Raw genomic sequence first — 20,622 nt, 5'->3', positions numbered from 1 at the left:
TTCCTCTAACCAAGGGTGATAGTAAATTTGGCATATGGGCTTTAAGGCACTCTTAAAGGCACCACAGGAAATAAAGCTTCCTCTTTCTGGAAACCCTTCTCCTAATCCTTGCAGACAGCTTCATCCTCATCAGAAGCCTTCAAACTCCACAGTCTTGATACACTTTCTGTTGGTATAAACAATAAGTCATGTCAGTATGAAGATATGTATTTCACTTGGACCAGAAATATAAGTTTGGTAATTTTCCATCTCTACTTAAGAGTATGTGTTCAAACTCTTAGATTAAAAAGCATTATCTTGGGGACCCCTGGGTGGCCCAGCGGTTTAGCGCCTGCCTTCGGCCCAGGGCATGATCCTGGAGTCCCGGGATCGAGTCCTGCATCGGGCTCCCCGCATGGACCCTGCTTCTCCCTCTGCCTGTGTCTCTGCCTCTCTCTGTCTCTCGTGAATAAATAAAAATCTTTTAAAAAATAAATAAATAAAAATAAAAAGCATTACCTTTATGGTCTTGGTAGTCTAAAACCACTGTGCTTTCATCTGTAATCTCAACTTGCTCATGCCACGGTCCTCCAAAATGAAAAGGCAGAGTCTCAGATCCACTTAGAGGCGAAAGTGACCTAGATCTCATATTGGACGTAAGGGATGGTGGACTAGGAGAGTGAGATGATGGTGGCATCTTTGCTTTCGAAAACTTTTGCTGAGAACCTTTCTTCATGGCAAGAATAAGGCCAGATGTCCATCAAAACCTGTAAAAGTTTTCAGCATATTTAACAAGGTTAATTTTTTAGAGCTCTTGAAACTATTAATCTACTTCTAGAATTTTTTTAAAATTCTGTGCCCAAAGTGGGGCTTGAACTCATGACCCTGAGATGAAGAAACACATGCTCTAACAATTGAACCAGCCAAAGGCTTCGATTTCTAGAGTTTTGAAGATGACAAAGTTATAAACTCAGAGGTTATACATGCTAGAAAGCATATTATTCCAAGCTGATGGGAGCAGATACTGCTTCAAACACTGCTGATCACTTTTCAGTGGGAAAAGAGACTTCCAGAGGGTCCTGGTTTGTTTGATACCTGCTCCAGCCAGAAGTCTGACCTGTCATTTCTCTTCTCTATTGGACCAAACTAATCACAACACTTCTCATACCCACAAAGGGTCTTGGAATGTAGGAAGCTGGAAATGTTTGGCAACCAGCAATGTTTAATAATGACGAGTACTCCCTCCTTGATGAAGTTTCTTTTTTGCTCTGGGACACCACATTCTCCTGGTATCCTCCTGCCTCTGTGGCCACTCTTTGGCTTCCTTTGCTGGCTCACAGTCCTCTATTCAATCTTTATTTATTTATTTTTTTTAATTTATGATAGTCAAACAGAGAGAGAGAGACAGAGGCAGAGACACAGGCAGAGGGAGAAGCAGGCTCCATGCACCGGGAGCCCGACGTGGGATTCGATCCCGGGTCTCCAGGATCGCGCCCTGGGCCAAAGACAGGCGCCAAACCGCTGCGCCACCCAGGGATCCCCCTCTATTCAATCTTTAAATGTCAGAGCTCCTCATATCTCTTCCATTTTCTCTTCAAACTCATTTTAGACAATCTAATGCATACCCATGGTTCCAAATGTCACCTCTATACTGATGTTTATATCTTCAATCCAACCTCTGAGGTCCAGATACCTGTTTCCAATTGTCTACTTGATATCTCATTGCCATCCTAAATTCAACATGCCCAAACAGAATTTATCCCTTCCCCCATTCCTCCCCTCATTTTCCTCCCATAAAGAACAATGCATGAATCATAAGTGTACAGCTCTATTTTTATACAGTGAATACAACCAGATCAAGAAACAGAATTATTACCAGAACCCCAGAAACCACTTTGTGCCCCTTGCATTCATTAACCCATATACATGAGTAATTACTACCCTGATTTCCAATACCAGAGATTTTTTTAAACTATTTAGGATATTTAAGTATTTCTACATGCAACATGGGGCTCAAACTCAACTCTGAGATCGAGCTGCATGCTCTTCCAACTGAGCCCATCAGGCACCCCATAAACTATTTTTGAACTATACGTAAATGAAATCATAGAATATCTTTTGTATCTGCCTTCTTTGTTAAACATTATGCTTCTGATATTCATTCATGTTTGTCTCATGCTATTTGAGAAACATCTAATTGCTCCAAACTCGCATGCCTACTATTGCTAGTCCACAAAATCAATTTTGTTGAAGTTTAGGTCTTTCAGAAGAAATGAAAGCATTTATTAGTGAAAGGAATCTTAGTTAAATCCCTTACTTGTCAGAAAAGAAAATTAAAGCCCAGAATGGTAAATGACTTGGTCAGACACAATGCTAGCTGCAGTAACAATGAGAATCAGGATTCCTCTCAAACTAATTTGTAAGTGAAATCACATAAACTAATCTAATAGAATGTAGGTTCCATAAAAGTAGGGATATTGTTCACTGATTTATTCCAGGCCTAGGACAGCGCTTAGCAAAGAGCAGATAATGAATATTTATCTAATGAATTATTCATGAAAAACTGATAAATGAATTTATTTAGTACCTTGACAAAAGGCATCTTCTTGTGCAATATTAGTCCTCCACACTAAGAGTCCTAATGTATAAGGCTAGGTTTACACAAAAAAGATCTTCATGATATATAATTACTTTTATAAGTACAATCAATCTAAAAACATTGCAAAAAATTTAAGTTTGACAAACTTTTAGACAAAAAATATCTTATAAAATGGATAGGTATTGAGCAAGGCTATTTAACAATGATCCTATTTTTGCTCAATATTCATAATCTCCCCTACTCTCTTCTTAAAATGTGAAGACAAAACACAAATCAATTTTTAGAAAAATTATCAATTCAAAAATTTGGGGCAGCTCCGATATGAATGCTATATAAATTGGTATTAAAGAGATATTATGGGACGCCTGAGAGGCTCAGTGGTTGAGTGTCTCTGCCTTTGGCTGAGGGCGTGACCCCAGGATCTGGGATCAAGCCCCACATTGGGCTCCCCACAGGGAGCCTGCTTCTCTCTCTGCCTGTGTCTCTGCCTCTCTCTCTGTGTCTCTCATGAATAAATAAGTAAAATCTTATAAATAAATAAATAAAGTAAGTAAGTAAAGGTTTGATATGTAAACACCTTCACAGGTATATGAGTATTATTATACAGGCTGAATTATAAATAAACTAAATTGTTAAAATGGTTGGAACATATATATGGAATAGAGAGGGGCCATTAATGTAGTCAATCAACTAACCAACAATTAGCAGATGTAATACCTTTGAATGATGATATAGTCATTCTCAGAATGCTGATCTTACCCAAAACATATCTAGAATTCCTCTTTGGGTCCTGCTTTCAGAATTAATTTATACATCTCACCAGAAAATCAGACCCATCATTTCAGCTACACTTTAACTTTCCCAATTTGATCATTAACTTTACAATCTGCCAAATATTATAATAAGCTATTACATCACATTAAAAGGATTAAATACAACAATTCCACAAAATAGGTGCTATTATCTCCCCCTTTAAAGACTACAAGGTTAAGTAATGTGTTCAAAGTCCCATAACTAATTGGTTAATCCAAGGCTTGGATTTCAAAGCCTGTGTCTTCATTACTGTGTCATACTGCTGACTGAGTTTTCTGGAGTACAGATCATGTGTGATTTGCTCTCTAGAGCCTAGCATGGTGCCTCACACAAAATAGACCAGAATAAATGACACTAAGTGACCTTGATCAATAGATACTGTAAGACAATTCCTGAAGGAAAAACAGAAAATTTAATATATAACATCACAGAACTCATGATCTAGCTTCTTAAGATGACTAGTTTGAAGAGAATAAAAACCTGTGGTATCTGTTTTTAAAAAGTGATTACTATTTCAGTTATACATCACAATATGGTGCAACTGCCCTATGCCAATAGTCTAGTTCACTTTAAACTACAAACTTCTATGTGTCTTTACCTTCTCTTTCATTTTTTCATATTAAATTATCAATATAGGTCAGAAAAGCCTGCTCCAAGTCACATAATTGATATTAATGCCAGTGACAACACTGTTGGTCCTAATTTACCAAGTGTGGCAAAAACTTTTATTGCTATTATCACATCACTCTGCCATGGAAAAAAAATCTCTTAGTAATACTGATTCTGTACCGGCTTGTAATGGTGTCTCTTTCTAAATGAGAATAATATACTTGAGGACAGCAAAGAGGTATGTGCTTTAAAAATAAAATTGTAAAAATAAGTAAACAAAGAAGATAAAAGAGAGTTATATGGATTCTTGAATTACATGTAGTTTTCATAAGGACAGGAGATTAAAAAATAAAAAAGGGGAGTGACAGGGACCAACTCTCACTTCTGTATACCTTTCTCTACCCTGTAACAAGATAGAAAATTATATTATTAGAATAATAGATGTTGCCCTATGCTACAGAGATATGCTTCATACTTTTTTGAGTTTCTTGGCAAAAAAAAAAAAAAAAAAAAAGCACATCTTATATTACATAATTATTCTGTATCCCACATCTTAATCTTCTCTCTAAATCTTATAAATTCTTATAATACTGAACCACCCTGAATTCTCCTCATAACATCCTAATGACTAAGACCTTTCAGGCCTTACTAGACTATTATGAGGTCCTCTGTTACCTCTCTTGATCACAAAAACTCTGCTTTACTCATTTGTAGATTTTAAGAAAATGTATTAGTGGATTTCTGTAATCCAGATCAATTCCTTTCTTTTATGAATTGTAACATGAAAGAGTAAGTGATAGTTCCAAAGTCACAGTGCATTCCCAGATCCCCTTCCCGGGTTGCCAGAGCTCCTGTAAGGCCTGGACACTGAAACAACAGATATGTATTATTATCTCATAAAATAGCTAACTCAGTAACAGTGAACTGGGCTGTGTTTGAGAATGGCTAGCATTAGTTCAGAGACGAGCACCTAGACCATAAATTATCAACTACAATTTTAAGGGAGAGATGGGGATGTTGTGTGAGAGATGAAGATGTAGTTTGCAATCACACAGAGACCCAGCAATAAAAAAGAGAAGACAGCGGACAGGTAGGGCTAGAGTGTGTGAAGGAGTAGGACAAAGAAAAAACAAAATAAGCAGGAAAGTGCAGAGCTGGAGACATATTTTGAAGGCCCAGAAGGGGGTCTGCAGTACAAGAGAAAGTTACTGGAATGATGTGATCATCAGAGTCACATGACCAGGTCAGGAAGCACTGTCCACCGTATCACGCCCTTGCCTTGACACACAGCTTACTAGAGATCATACCTTGCCCTCTAATCAGCTTTTCCTCACACTTCTAATTTTCCATCTCCTTTGATCTTCTTCAAATAAGACAGACCTCCATTATCCCCAAACCCTCTCTTCCCAGTCCACCCCAATATGCAAATAACCATCCCCATTTCTTGACCTCCATATCCTGCTCCATCCTGTAGACTTTTAATCATAGCTCAGTACTTTCCCTACAGTTCTACTTCATCCCATACCTTCTGACCCATTTAACTTTTAACCTTCTCTAGTCCTTTCAAATATGCTGATTCCCACCTCTCTCCAAAGGTAACCCTCCCATCTTGTGCTTGTCAACCTCTGCCTTCTATCCTTCATCCCATTCTCATGGCCAAGTTTCCCCACAAATTCTGCCCCAATTCCCTAACCTTGGTCTCCATTTGTCTGTGGTTCTTTGGAGTATCCTACCTCCACACCTCCGTATCTGTCCTGATTCTCCACAGTACTCATCTCAGCAAATATCCTGACATCCTGATCCATTCCAATACCAACTTCAAATTATTCTCCTCCTCCAACAAAACAGCCAAACCAACCTCTACCATTGCTCTTCATTGCAGTGTGACTGCTTCGCTGCAAGCCTTTTGCTCCTAACGCTCTGACTTCTGTGCCCTTCTTTATCCTATTACTGTCCTGGGTTCTCCTCTCAAATCTCTCTCCGTTACTCTGGTAACCTAAAACCCAGGCTGCCCATCTCCTCCTATTAATGTATTTATTCAGTAAGTCAGTTGTATTGAGTAACTTCTATGCACTAAGAACTATGTCAGGCTTCAAAAACAGAACTGGGTAGGCAGGGTTTCTACACTCAAGACGCACAAAAGTCTTCCATCTCCCTATTATACGCGGTCTTGGCCCCAAGGAGTCTCCTTTATAGCACCTTACAGTGTGAACAACTTTATTCTTGTTTCTAAGCTATAGGAGAGCAGAGATTCAATTGTTTGATGTACGAGTATTTGAGTGAATGAAAAAACGACTGTGCTAAGCACTCTAAAGACATTATGAGCAAGTTGAAATTCCCACCGAGGACGTGTAAGGGCAGAACTGCCACCTTATTTCTCACGTGGCAGTCTTTGAGAAGAGCCTGGATTCCGGAAATAAGCAGCCTGAGTTCAAAACCTGCTTCTCCGCTTCCTGTGGGACATTAGGGAAACGGACCTCGGTGATCCTCAGTTGCATCGCTTTTAGACTGAAGATGGTTACCTCATGCAGCTGTTCGCAATTCTGAGTTAGTAAAGGACTTGGAGCGGAATTCGGCACCGGGTGTGCCCTCTAAGGTCAGCAGCACGTATTTTTACAAGAGTAAAATGGTACATTTTAAAACAGTAAAATTGCTCAGAAAGATTACGGAGGGCGTCCCCAGTCACAGAGCGGGTCAAGTCACGTTTACACGGGGGCGGAGTCGAGGCCTGAACCCACCTTCTGACATGAAAACCACCCGTCACACCACAGTCCTTGCTCTTCCGTTTAGCACTTGTCCCCAGTGTCCTGCCCTCGCCCCGCCCCAAGCTGCATCCAGGCCGCAGCGAGGCATCCGAGGGACCTGAGGCACCTGAGGTGCGCACGCCGCCGCCCACCCCGACCCCGTGTCCCGCACACGACCCCTCCCCCCTTCTCTCTCTCCGGTCTTCCCCCTTCCTCCTTCCCCCCTCTCTCCCCCACCCTCTCTCTATCCCCCATACCCCCTCCCTCATCCTCCCCCTCCCTCCTCCTTCCCCCCCTCCATCCCTCCTCCCTCGTCCTCCCCCTCCCTCCTCCTTCCCCCTTTCTCGCTCCCCTCCCCTTCCCCCTCTCTCCCCCTCCCCCCTCTGTCCATCCCCCTCCCTCGTCCTCCCCCCTCCCCCTCCCTCCTCCTTCCCGCCTCTCTCGCTCCCCCTCCCCCTCTCTCCATGCCCCCTCCCTCGCTCCCCACTCCCCTTCCCCCTCTCTCCCCCTCCTCCCACCCTCTGCATCCCCATCCCCCCTCCCTCGTCCTCCCCCTCCCTCTCCCTCCTCCTTCCCCCTCTCTCGCTCCCCCCTCCCCTTCCCCCTCTCAACCCCTCCTCCCACCCTCTGCATCCCCATCCCTCCTCCCTCGTCCTCCCCCTCCTCCCCCCTCCCCTCCCCGCCCGCCCGTTCCGGGCCCTCCCCTCCTCCTCGTCCAATCCCAATTCCCAGGAACACGCCCCCGCGCCACCCCGTCCCCGCCGGCCCACCCCGCGCCCTCCCGCCGCCGCCGCAGCAGGGCCCCACGACCCCGCCCGGTGCCCGAGAGCAGCCGCGCCCGGGCCCAGCACCCACCGCCGAGGAGCCGAGCGGAGCAGGCCGCGGGACGAGCGGTCGGAGACGCGCAGCCCGTCCCCTCAGGCGTCCGGCGACGCGCCCGCCATCTTGTTGTGTGGCGCCGGTTGCCCGGGGCCGCGCGCCGTGTGGGCGGGGCCAGCCGAGGCCACGCCCCCGCGCCGTTGAGGGGGCGGGGCACGCCTCCCGCCGCTCCTGCCGCCCAGGCCGGAGCGCGGTTCCCGCCGGGTCCTCCCGCCCGCCCTCCGGGTAGGGTCCCCCTGCAGCCCCGCTGCGGCTGCGCGGCGCCGAGGCCGGGACCCGGGGCGCGGGGGCGCCGGCGCTGGCCCGACTGGCCCGACCCGGGGCTCGCACGCGGGCGCCAGCTCCTGGGCGGCGGGGGCCGCTGCCAGGCTCGCTCTCGGAGCCCCCCGGCCGGACGCGGAGGCCCCGCGGCTGGGACTCCGCTGCCGCCCGACGTGGAGCGGGTCTGGGAGCCCCCGCGGCCGAGGGCACTCGCGGAGCGTCCGAGCGGGCTGCAGCGGGCTCGCCGGGACCTGCTGCGTTTCAGCGCGCCCACCGCGAACAGCGTCCGCGTGCTGGGACTCAAAGATAAAAACAGCGTCGGCCGGCCCGGGGCTCCGGGGTTGAGCCGCCCACTCTCGATGGCCTCGGGGTGCGGGATCCATCCGGCCCCAGGTCGGGCCCGCGCTCCAGGTCAGGGTCTCGGGGTGCGGGATCCATCCAGCCCCAGGTCACGGCCTCGGGGTGCGGGATCCATCCAGCCCCAGGTCAGGGCCACGGGGTGTGGGATCCATCCAGCCCCAGGTCAGGGCCACGGGGTGTGGGATCCATCCAGCCCCAGGTCGGCCCCGCGCTCCAAGTCACAGTGTCACAGTCTCGGGGTGTGGGATCCAGCCCCAGGTGAGGCTCCACGCTCACGGGGGAGTCTGCTTGGGATCTCTCTCCCTCGTCATCTGTCTCCCCAGTTTCTTTCTCTCTACATATATAAAATCGTTAAAAAAAAAAAAAAAAAAAAAAACAGAAAACAAAACACTGTGGTCAAGGACACCTTCTTGCACCCCAGCCTCGCATTCCCCAGCTTGTACCTTGCACCGTGTCACCAGGAGGCTGCACACTCTCCAGAAATCTCCAATGCTGTCAGTACCTCTCTTTTACCATAATCTTCGAATCTTAACGACTCAGACTCATTTGCTTGAAAGACCCCCACCAGCACAGTGCTTCATTATGACCCTCAGTGCCTCCTTCTTGGGTTGCTCAGTCTGTTTCTTCTTTCATGAGACGTTCATGGTCCATCTTTGTAACACTGAGAAATTCCTCAGATCTGTGCCTCGGTTTCCTCATCCATGAAATGGGATAATCATACCTACTTCTTACGGCTTTCCTGATAATTATAAAAGCTAATGCCTGTGAAAGAAAAGTGCCTGTCCCATAGTAAGTTCTCACCATGTTTTTAGATATTTTATTATTTGACAAAGCATTTTCCAGAAGAAGTGGTATTTCATCCTAAATTCTCATCCTAAAAGAGGAGGATAATTTAGTCCAGGTGCTGGAGAGTGGGGGAAGAGTTCACTTGGCAAGGGAAAAAAACTGTGCAAATTCAAGGGGAAGGAGAAGAAAGACCTTGACAATCAACTGGATGTTAAGTACATCATTGTAGTTGGTGCAAAAATCTGGAATGGAGAAGCTAGAAAGAACGTGAAAGAAGGGCCGAATTCTAAGCCACATTGGGCACTTGGAGCTTTTCCTCAGGTCAGAAGTGGAGTCACCTCAAAAGGAAGTTTGGGTGACCTCCAACAGGGGGCAGTATTCACATTTACATGAATAGTGCCGCCACCTGCCTCCCGCTGTTTATGCAACAGAGAACTGGAGTTGTAGAAAAGCTGAAATTCTTGAAAAGCTCCAGATTTTATTTTAATTTATTTATGATAGTCACACAGAGAGAGAGAGACATAGGCAGAGGGAGAAGCAGGCTCCATGCACCAGGAGCCCAACATGGGATTCGATCCCGGGTCTCCAGGATCACACCCTAGGCCAAAGGCAGGCGCTAAACCGCTGCACCACCCAGGGATCCCTGAAAAGCTCCAGATTTTAAATTTAAAAGGAGGTGGTATCCATTTTTCCTCTAAGTTAGATGATATTTGTTAGTTTGCAGTGTGCACATTGCTGAATTACAGTTATATCATTTTTTGTTTGTTTTGACATTCATTTCTCTTTCTCTTTTCCACCAGAAAATTGGATTTGTTGGGTAACTTCACTGCCATGCTTTGCAGTCTGTAATGAGAGTTCGGTGGGTTCCATCATCTAATCGTGGTGTGCTGCTGTAGTTCATTATCAGTGTTATTATTTATTTATTTTCTATAAGATCCCATCCTTTCACTCATGAGAGACCCAGAAAGAGAGGTAGAGGCACAGGCAGAGGGAGAAGCAGGCTCCCTGCGGGGAGGAGTCCAACACGGGACCGGATCCCACGACCCCGGGGTCATGACCCAAGCCAAAGGCAGATGCTCAACCACGGAGCCCCTTAGGTGCCCCATTATCAATGTTATTAATACCCATCAAAAATATACACAACGTCCAGAGGATGGTGTGAAACACTTTTCCTGTGGGTAGTCTCTCAGTCCATATCCAGTTAACCTTAAGAGGTTATAGTCCCCCATTTCCAAATTTTCCTCCTTCCTCCAGATCCAGTACCCTCTAGGACAGTCTAGCTTGAGGGTGTTGGATAGGCCTCAGGCCTTAGAGATGTCAGAGGGGAAACCTTCCTCTGGGTAATTTGAATATTAACTGCCTCTCTTAGCATACTAAAAGAACCTCCTTCCCCAGAGCAAGGGTGAAAACTGGAGAGGAGTGAGGGTACCTCATTCATTCTACACTGATTTGTATTTAACTCTTAATATGAAGAAATTGTTTCTCTTCTGTTGCATTTACAATACAAATATTAGCCATGTAGAGTGGCTTAGCTGTCCTTCGTTTCTTTCACAATGAAAGCAAAGTTATTGTTTGTTTGCACTTGCCTCGTGTTTTGAAACCTCATTTAATGATTTTGCAAATTTCATTTCAGAGAAGAATCAGATGAGCTGGTCAGGCAGCAATGACAACTTCGCTCACTGCCATTCCTTTCTGTGACTTTAAATGTTAAATTACGGATCTATTTTAGAATAAATGCATGTTAATAAATAAATGATTGTTTTTTAATGTCACAGAAAGGTATACTTTGCAATATAAAATCATGTACTATGTCTAGATGAAATTTTGCATTAGACGCTTATGAATATTGATGTTAAAAATAACCTAACCCTAAACAATAATACAGGATGGCCCGTCTGCAAAATATTAAATTCCTTGGGCGCGGTTTGCAAAGCCATTGATGATCTCTTCTCAATGTACTGGGTTCATTTATTGTTTTTACTGTTGTTCATCTCTCCTGCTGTCCTCTATTCGTGTTGTCTATATATATTAAGACCCTATTATGTGCCAGATTTGTGGGAATGCAGTGGTGAATGAGATAGACGCAGTTTTTATCCTGAAAGAGATTGCAAATACAGAAAAATAAGACCCTCCGATGATGGCGTAGAATTACAGGCGTGGTCGTGTTCCATGTGAATCCATGCATGGGTTGGGTCCAGAATGAGAAGGACCTACAACATCCAGTGATTTATAACAACCCTATCCAGGAGAACCTTGAGCTTTTCTAGTGCTAGTGTTTGTAATGACACTGAGACTGCCCTGTGAGTTCAGATCTGAAGACCACGACAGACCTTTTGTGCTCAGGCAATACCTGAACCCCTCTGTCTCTGAACCATACTACCTGAATCTAGACTGCTATCTATCCATCTTCAGGGCTAGAGTGGCTCTGTCATGTGACCAGAGAATATTTAAGGCCAGAACAGCCTCCAAATGCTACTGGCTTTGTATCTAGCTTTGAAATGTTTTAAGCTCTAAATTCCTGTAACTTCCTAATTTTAAAGGTTTTATAAGTTAGCATTTTGAATCTCTGCAAAAGGGAAACCCTCTCCTTCAGAAGCATTCCAGCTAATAAATGCAAGTGAAATGCCCAAGTTAGGAAATCGCCATTTTGCAACCCTCCACATATTTGATTCAGACACAGGTCATTAGTAAATGTTAAAACCGTCCTATGAGGGAGGCCTGGGTGGCTCAGTGGGTTGAGCATCTGCCTTTGGCTAAGGTCATGATCCCAAGTTCTGGGATGGAGCCCATGTTGGGTTCCCTGCCCCTCAGGGAGCATGCTTCTCTCTCTCTCCCTCTGCCTGCCGTTCCCCCTGCTTGTGCTGGCTCTCAATTTCTCTATGTCAAATAAATAAAATTTTTTAAAAAACAATACATGAAACATAGTTGGGGAATAAAATATTCCCTTGGTCTCAAAATATCACCCTACAGATAACATCAAAATGGAATAAATTCAGAATTATCTTCCCATCTCCATGTAGCTTGACTCAGGAGCTTGAACTCCTCTTAACTCCCTCTTGTAATGATTTCTGGGGACCTCCTTAGTAATTATGCCTTGGGTGGCCTTCACCTAGGATAATACTTAGGTTCCATCTGGCACTCTAAAGAGATAAAAGAGAAGAGACCAAACTGAATCTTAAGAGATGGTCCCGTAGAAGAGAATCTGCCTCTAATACAGTGGTTCTTAGCCTTGGCTGCATATTTAATTATCTGAGGAGCTTAAACATACTCATGCCTGCCCACACCACACAGAGACCTTAATTTAATCAGTCCAAGAAACAGCCTAGGACTCAGGATTTTTAAAAGCTCCCCAGATGATTCTAATGTGCAGCAAGACGCAGAATCACTTCCCTAGTTGGTGGTAGAAGCTAAAGAAAGAAGCATCATTTGACAAAATCAGCATGTGATTTCTTCAATTTGTTCAGTTCCTTTGTTCAATAAATATTGCAAAAATGACTCATCCCTGCCCGCCAGACATGACTACATTTCATTAAGGGAGTCCAGGCAAGTAGAATATAAAAAGAAATTGGTGCAATTGTATAGGAAGTGTTGAAACTCAGTAAGAATAGGGTCTTCAAGCCACACCCAGAAAGAGGCATTTGTCCTCTTCAAAGTAGATCAAGGAAGATATCTTAGAAAATAGGGTTTGTGAGCTGAGACCTGAGGACAACCAGTGGGAGTAAGTCCCACGAGGAACTTGGGAAGAGCATCTAAGGCAAAGGGAATAGGTAGCCTTTCAAAGACCAAAGATACTTGAGAGAGCAATGGCAGGAAGCTAGAAGTTCATGGGCAGGGTTGGAGCACAGTTGGAACAATAAAACCGTAAATTAGGGGTCACAGCCAAAGCAGCTAGATGAGCCATAGTAGGTGTTAAGTCTGTAGGTCAGTTAGGGGCATATTGCAATCTTAACGTTAAGCCTTCCGACTCAAACATGGGATGGCTTTTTTTTTAATTTGGGTTTCCTTTAATTTCTTTCCACGTGTTTTATAGTTTTCAAAATATAACTTTTATACTTCTTTGAGTTTTTCCCAGAGTATCTTATTTTCTTTGATGCTATTGTAAATGGAAGTGATTTCTTAATTTTATTTCAATTTAATCATTGCTACTATATAGAAATACAATTGACTTTTATATAGAGATCCAATATCCTCAACCTGGTTAACCTATTTCTTAATTTTAATGGTTATGGGGTTTTTTTTAGTGGATTCCTTAGGATTTTCTACGTACAAGATCATGTCATTTGCAAATAGAGATAGCTTTACTTCTTCATTTCCGATATTGATGCCTTTCATCTATTTTTCTCACCAAACTGTCCTGGTTAGAACTTCCAGTATAATGTTGAATGGAAGTGGGGCAAGTAGGCATCCTTGTTTTTTCCTGATCTTAGGAGGAAAGCATTTAAGTATGATGTTAACTATGGACCTTTCTTAGATGCTATTATCAGGTTGAAGAAGTTCTCTTCTATTTCTAGCTTGTCAAGTGTTCATTGTTTTGTTTGAAATCATGAAAGTACTGAATTTTGTAAAATGCTTTTCCCGCATCTATTGAGTGACCATGTGGGTTTTGTTCTTCATTCCGTTGTTACGGTCTTTTACATTAATTAATTTTGGGATCTTAAACCAGCCTTACATTTCTGGCTTAAATCCCACTTACTCATGGTGTATGATTTTTTTATATGCTGCTGGATTTGGTTTGCCAATATATTGTTGAGGATTTTTGCATCTATATTCATAAGTGATACTGTCTCTAATTTTCTTATGATGTCCTTGATTTGGGTATCAGAGTAATACTGGTCTGATAGAATAAATTGGGAAGTGTTCCCTCCTCTTCTATTTTTTTGTAAGAGTCTGAGAAGAATTGGCATTAATTCTAGAAATTCACCAGTGAAGCCATTGGACTTGGGCTTTTCTTTGTAGGTAGTTTCTAAATTGCTATTTTAATTTCTTTATTTATCATAGGTCTTTTCTGAGAGTCTACCTCTTCTTCAGTCCATTTTAGTAGTTTATGTATTTCTAGAAACTTCTTCATTTCATCCATTTTTTTAAATTTCATCTGTTGGCATACAGTTGTTCATTGCGTTCCCTTATAATTCTTTCCATTTCTGGAATATTGGGAATAATGTTTCCTCTGTCATTCATTATTTTAGTAGTTTGAATCCTTCTTTCTTGGAGAGCTTAGCTAAAGATTTGCTAATTTGGTTGATCTTTTTAAAGAACCAACTTTTGGTTAGGTTGATTTTTCTCTATTGGTTTTCTATTCTCTAACTCCCTCTCTAATCCTTATCATTTCCTTTCTTTTACTTGCTCTGCATTTAGTTCCCTCCTTTCCCACTGTCTTAAGATGGAGGTTAGGTTGTTGATTTGAGATCTTTCTTCTTTTTTAATGTAGGTGTTTATAGCTACAGAATCTCCTCTAAGCACTGCTTTCATTGCATCTCATATATTTTTGTATGTTGTATCTTCATTTTCATTCATCTCAAAGTATTTTCCAATTTCCTTTTTGATTTTTTTCTTTGACCCATTGGTTATGTAGAAATGTATTATCTAATTTCCACACATTTGTCAATTCCTAAATTTTTAAAATCATTAATGTCTATTTTCACTCCATTGTGATCAGAGAATATATTCTGTATAATTTGAATTCTTTTAAATTTATTGGGACTTGTTTTACAGCTTCCCATATCCTGGAGAACGTTTCATGTATGCATATGTACTGGTCTGATATAGTATAGTCACTCCAGTTGTCTTATGGTTGCTGTTATATGATACATCTTTCTCGTCCTTTTACTTTTAACCTGTTTGTATCTTTGAATTAAAAGTGTGTCCTGTAGACAGTATAGAGTTGGGTCTTGCTTTTTTATTCCCCCCCGACCTAACCGCTTTTACCTTTTGATTGTGTAATTTAATCAATTAATATTTAATGTTTTTATTGATATACCTGGATTTATATCTGCCATTTTACTTTTTGTTTTTTCTTTTTTTTAAAAAAAGATTTTATTTATTTATTCATGAGAGACACAGAGAGAGGCAGAGACACGGGCAGAGGGAGAGGCAAGTTCCTCACAGGGAGCCCGATGCGGGACTCAATCCCAGGACCTAGGGATCATGACCTGAGCTGAAGGCAGACACTCAACCACGGAGCCACCCAGGCGTCCCTACTTTTTGTTTTCTGTATGTCTCATGTATTTTTTGTTTCTATATTCCTCCTTTACAGCTTCCTTTTTTTAAAACATTAAAGAATATTTTGTAGTGTTAGAGTGAAATAAATCATTAGAGGAATTAAAACTATTTTTAGAAGTTATTTTCCTAATGATTGCTCTATGGTTTACCATATACATCTTAATTTATTTGATGTACTAACCTAATTATAGTGAGGCATAAAAATGTTATTCTCATATTATAGCTTTCCTCTTTCCCCTTTTCATTGCTATTATTATTATTATTATTATACTTATTACCTGAATATGTGTTACAATATATGTTTCATCAGAACATAACTGCCACACACCAGTGCTTTAATATAATTATTACCTTATGTAATTTAAGATTATCAAAGAAGCTGAGAACAAAACGCGAGCAGGTATATATTTGTAGAGTATGCTATATTTACTTTCCATTTAAATTTGATGTACCAAAAGTCCCATCACTCTCAAAATGCTATTTAATTTTCTTTTACAGAGTATTTATTTATTACTTTATTTGTCATATACATAAAAAAGATTGTAAAATATATAAGTATAACTTAAAGAATAATAACATATTGAATACTTACATATCAAACACCCAGGTTAAGAAATAAAAGCCCTCTGTGTGCCCTCTACCCATTCCTTATGTGATATTCCACCCTCTTCTCCAAAAACGGATGGCTTTTATATTATATTCTTGTGTATTAGTAATTCCCTTGTTTTTAATTTATAGTTTTACCATGTATATGTTTATCCTTAATTGGTATAATATTAACTCTTGAATAACTGAATAGAAAGCCAAATTTAGTTACTAATGAAAAGCCAAAATTGCCATTATTATTAGATAAAGGATCCCTAGAGTAGATAGACAAATAGTTTCTGGGTTGCAATCTGGTTTAATCTCCTGAGAATTTACAAGAGCTACTTTGGGGAATATCAGTGTACATAGTAAATGTAGTAAGCTATGATAAGCACGGAAATCAATGCAGTTGAGCAGCTGGTGGGGGTTGGGTGGACCAGGAATGGAGAGCAGGTATTTCATCAGAACGTAATTGCAATAGCTACTCTGCAGAACAGTTTGGAGTTTCCTCAAAAAGTTAAAAATAGAGCTACCTTAAGATCCAGAAATTGCAGTTCTAGGTATTTATTTACCCAAAGGATACAAAAATACAGATTTAAAGGGGTACATACACCCCAATGTTTATAGCAGCAGCATCAACAATAGCCAAACAGTGGAAAGAGCCCAGATGCCCATTGACTGATGAATGGTTAAAGATGTGGTGTGTGTATAGAATGGATTATGACTCAGCCATCAGAAAGGATGAAATCTTGCCATTTGCAACGACATGAATGAAGTGAGAGTGTATTATGCTAAGTTCAGTAAGCCAGAGAAAGACAAATACCACATGATCTCTCCCATATGTGGAATTTAAGAGAGAGAAAACAAATGAACATAGCAGAAGGGAAGGAAAAATAAGATAAAAACAGAGAGAGGGGCAAAACAGAGACTCTTGACAATACGGAACAAACAGGTTGCTGGGCAGGGGGATGGAGTAATTGAGTGATGGGCACTAAGTAGGGCACTTGATGTAATGAGCACCAGGTGTTACATGCAATTAATGAATCACTAAACTCTACCCTCGAAACTACTAATACACTGAATGCTAACTAAATTGAATTTAAGTAAAAAATTTGAAAAGAAAAAAGAACATAATTGCAGCAAGTCAAATACAAATAAGAATCTGACTCAGGCTCACCTGGGCATTCAGACCTCAAGTGAAGAAGATGATGTAAGAGCATCATGATCTGGATGATGAAAGTCCTCAACTTATCTGTCCCTTCAATCTCAAGTGCTACAAGTATTAGTGTTTCCTGTACATTTTGTACATAGCTGGCATTCTGGACTTGCCCTTCACTATCCTGTTGAGAAATCTTTTGCCTGTCTCCTGCATTATCTTGGTTTATTCTTTTATTTTGATACAGCACATTATCTGGTAGCTCACTGAAATCAGATATATAAGAGGCTTTTTTTTTTTTAAAGTCTTGCATTTCTGAAAATATCTTTATTCTACCCTCACACTTGCTGGATGACTTGGTTGAATGTAGAGTTCTACATTAGAAATGATTTTCCTTTAGAAATTGGAAAATAATACTCCAGTGTCTTCTTGTTTCCCATGTTGCTGCTGAAATCCCAGACAATTCTCCATTCTAACTCGTAACCCTAACTCCTAATCCTTATATGTCATCTCTCTCTCTCTCTCTCTCTCTCTCTCTCCCCCCTCTCCCTCTCTCTCTGTCCATCTGTCTCTCTCTCTCTTGCTGGAAGCCACTAGGACCTATTTTTTGTGTTTAGTGTTTCCAAAGTTTCAAATGATGTACCTTGGTATCAATATACTTTCATCTTTTTATTTGGCCTTTGGATGGTTCTTCCAATCTGACAGCTCCCATCCTTCTGTTCTGGACATTTTTCTTAATTATTTCACCGATGATAAGCTCCTCCTATCTTTTCTGTTCTCTTTCCGGAGCTCTCATTATCCAGCGGCTGGACCTCCTGGCCTAGTCTTCTAATCATATTTTCCTTTTTTCTCCTATTTACCTTTTTGAAGATTTACTCAACTTGATCTTCCAAAGTTTTTTATGTGTTTTTAATATCCAAGAGACCATTTTGTTCTCTGGATGTTCCTTTTTTATGGTATCCTATTCTTCCTTCATAGATGCAACATTTTCTTTTATTTTTATGAGTATATTAAGGAGGGATTTTTGGGGGGGGAGGAGGTGAATATTCTTCTTCACTTTGCCTAATCTGTATATACTCCAAGGTTTGTTTTTTTTTCCCCCTGGAATGTTTTGATTCTTATCATTTATGTTAGAAATGTTCCTCAATATCTAATAATTCTTTGATATTTGCTCTGTTGTGGAGCAAGATCTTTAGAAGTTGTTGTGGATGTATTAAGTTTAAGATGCCAATCAGATATCCAAGTGGAGATATGAGTAAGGCAGTCAAATATACAACTCTAGGGCTTAGAAGAGCAGTCCAGAGAATGAAATTTAGGTGTGCTGATGTATACAGACAGTATTCAAATTCATATGATTAGGGACGCCTGGGTGGCTCAGCGGTTTAGCGCCTGCCTTTGGCCCGGGGTGTGATCCTGGGGTCCTGGGATCGAGTCCCGCATTGGGCTCCCGCAGGGAGCCTGCTTCTCCCTCTGCTTGTGTCTCTGCCTCTTTCTATCTCTCATGAATAAATGAATAAAATCTTAAAAAACAAAAACAAACAAGCAAAAAAACAAATTCATATGATTAGATGAGATGGCTTAGTGAATGAATGTACATTTAAAAATAGGAAAAAAAAAAAAAGCCTGAACCCTGGGAAATCCAACATTCAGCTGTCGATCAGACATATAAATTTGGAAGTCATCAGTAGAGAGATGGTCTTTGAAATCATGGCTTTCTTGAAGGAAGCTAAGGGAATTACAGTTTGCCATGGTAACGTAAAGTAGCCAAATAGCTCAAGTGAAGAGCCTGCTGAATTCTGTATCTTTGATAGGGACACAAGTAGGCGCTTTCCTCATGCTCCCTTCACATGCTAAAGCATACAGCAGTGCAGTGAGTCTCAACCAGGGACCATTTTGCCCTGCTCCCCCTAGGTACATTTGGTAGCATTGGGGACATTTTGTTGTCGTGGCTGGAAACGTTCCACTGGCATCTGATGAGTGGAGGCCAGCCATGCTCCTGAACAGCCTACAAGGAACAGGGCAACTGCCCATTACAGTTATTCTGCCCAAAATGTCAATAGTGCTATGGCTGAGAAACCTTGAGATACCTCCACTTGTATAATTTTTCTTCCCATTTGTCACAAGGTTGAGGGAGAAAACTCTAAGAAGTTTCGATATTAGGGAATATCAAATGCTTGTGGCCTGTTTAAGAAGAGCTAATACAGTGCAGAATTTGAGCAGACACGTTTTTGGCTCCAATATCTGTCACCGTGTTTGTTTCCTCTTGGTGATAATGTGAGTCCATGCATGCGACTGAGTATAAAACAAGTAAAACAAATTGCTCTTTTGTGGCCCAAATTTTGAAGCCTATGTGAGAAGAAGACATATGTTAAATATGCCCTTGAAATAAAGTGGTTTTTTTTCTTTTGGATGGCTTCCTTTACTGAGACAGTTGGCCAAAAATTAAAACAGAGTCATCTGTTTTAAAATCATTCTCATCTGGGATGAGAGTGTTTCTGACACTGTTGGTCTGAAAATGTTCTGGACTGGATCTATGTGGCTGCAATTGGTTTTTTGTTGGTTTTTTAAAAGAGTTTATTCATTTATTCATCAGAGACACAGAGAGAGGCAGAGACACGAAGCAGGCTCCCTGCGGGGAGCCCGATGTGGGACTCGGTCCCAGGACCCGGGATCAGGACCTGAGCCAAAGGCAGGCGCTCAACTACTGGGCCACCAGGCGTCCCATGGCTGCAATCTTAAGGTCCTTTTACATTAAATCATCTTTTCGGTACACTGTTGCTTACTAATTTTCCTATCATTGCCCCTGCTTGACGTGGTTCAGAATTCGGTCAGTGGTTGAAATATTAACTTCTGGTTCCTGTTCAGAAGAATGTGTTGCAACAGCACATATGTCAACAACGTTACTTACATGAGAATGTCCATTAACTACTCACACAAGTCCATTAGTCCCAACAAAATTATATATAACGTTGAGCCTTGCAGCTGTAAAGCTCCTGTTTAATACACTATCAAAATCTAAAACTAAAAAAAAAAAAAAAAAAAAAAAAAATCTAAAACTTGTAAGGTAGATCAATTTTTAAAGTTGCTACTGTGAATGAATGTTTGACATGTCAGGGTCTCATCAATTTCTGCTTATATTTTACCTTAGAGAACAATTTCACTAATACTTTACATAAAATGTACTACCTATCTATTCTTTTCAAGGAACAAAGAATATTAGTAGGTCATAAGGAGATGGCCAACATCCCCAGGGTCAGAGCAGCAAGGTCAAAATGTCCTTGTTTGTTTGCCAGTGCATACAAAATGAAGTCCAGACTCATTAACATGGCATTCAGGGCCGTACACAACATTATCCCTCAACCTGCCTTTCAACATTCTCTTCCTTGGCCCACTTGATCATTAAGTCATTCATTTGGCAGCAACTTGTTGAGTGTCTAAGTGTCCATTAGACACTGAAATAAGTTGTGGGGTATATCCCTACTGTGTATGTTAGACTCAGCGCCTGTCCTCACGGAACTTCTAGCCTAGACAGAGAAACAGTCAAGTGAGAGGCAATTACAAAACCCAATAGCCTACCCCCAGCCATCCCAGCTGTACCAAGAGACTTGCAGTTTAGGATCTGACCATCGTGC

At 41.8% G+C, this 20,622-nt stretch overlaps 1 protein-coding gene and 1 long non-coding RNA gene across 6 annotated transcripts in view; one reads left to right on the top strand and one right to left on the bottom strand.

Annotated features, from left to right (window-relative positions):
- CNTRL (centriolin) overlaps positions 1 to 7,732 on the bottom strand; it is a 78,357-nt gene extending 70,625 nt beyond the window's left edge. For all 3 annotated transcript variants that reach the window (XR_012038564.1, XM_072842581.1, XM_072842582.1), the window contains exons 1-2: positions 7,600 to 7,732; positions 499 to 746 (exon numbers count right to left, since the gene is read on the bottom strand). Coding sequence is in view for 2 of the 3 variants with exons in the window: in XM_072842581.1 (XP_072698682.1) it covers positions 499 to 715 (217 nt within the window). In the remaining variant the exon portion in view is untranslated. The remainder of the gene's footprint in view (positions 1 to 498; positions 747 to 7,599) is intronic.
- LOC140641970 (uncharacterized) overlaps positions 6,788 to 20,622 on the top strand; it is a 41,926-nt gene continuing 28,091 nt past the window's right edge. For all 3 annotated transcript variants that reach the window (XR_012038568.1, XR_012038567.1, XR_012038566.1), the window contains exon 1: positions 6,788 to 6,876. This is a non-coding gene — a long non-coding RNA (uncharacterized lncRNA). The remainder of the gene's footprint in view (positions 6,877 to 20,622) is intronic.

The sequence above is a fragment of the Canis lupus genome, chromosome 10 (assembly GCF_048164855.1).
Source record: "Canis lupus baileyi chromosome 10, mCanLup2.hap1, whole genome shotgun sequence".
In the NCBI taxonomy this organism is placed as follows: domain Eukaryota; kingdom Metazoa; phylum Chordata; class Mammalia; order Carnivora; family Canidae; genus Canis; species Canis lupus.
Note: the sequence above shows the minus strand (reverse complement) of the source record. Positions and strands in the feature narration are given on the sequence as shown.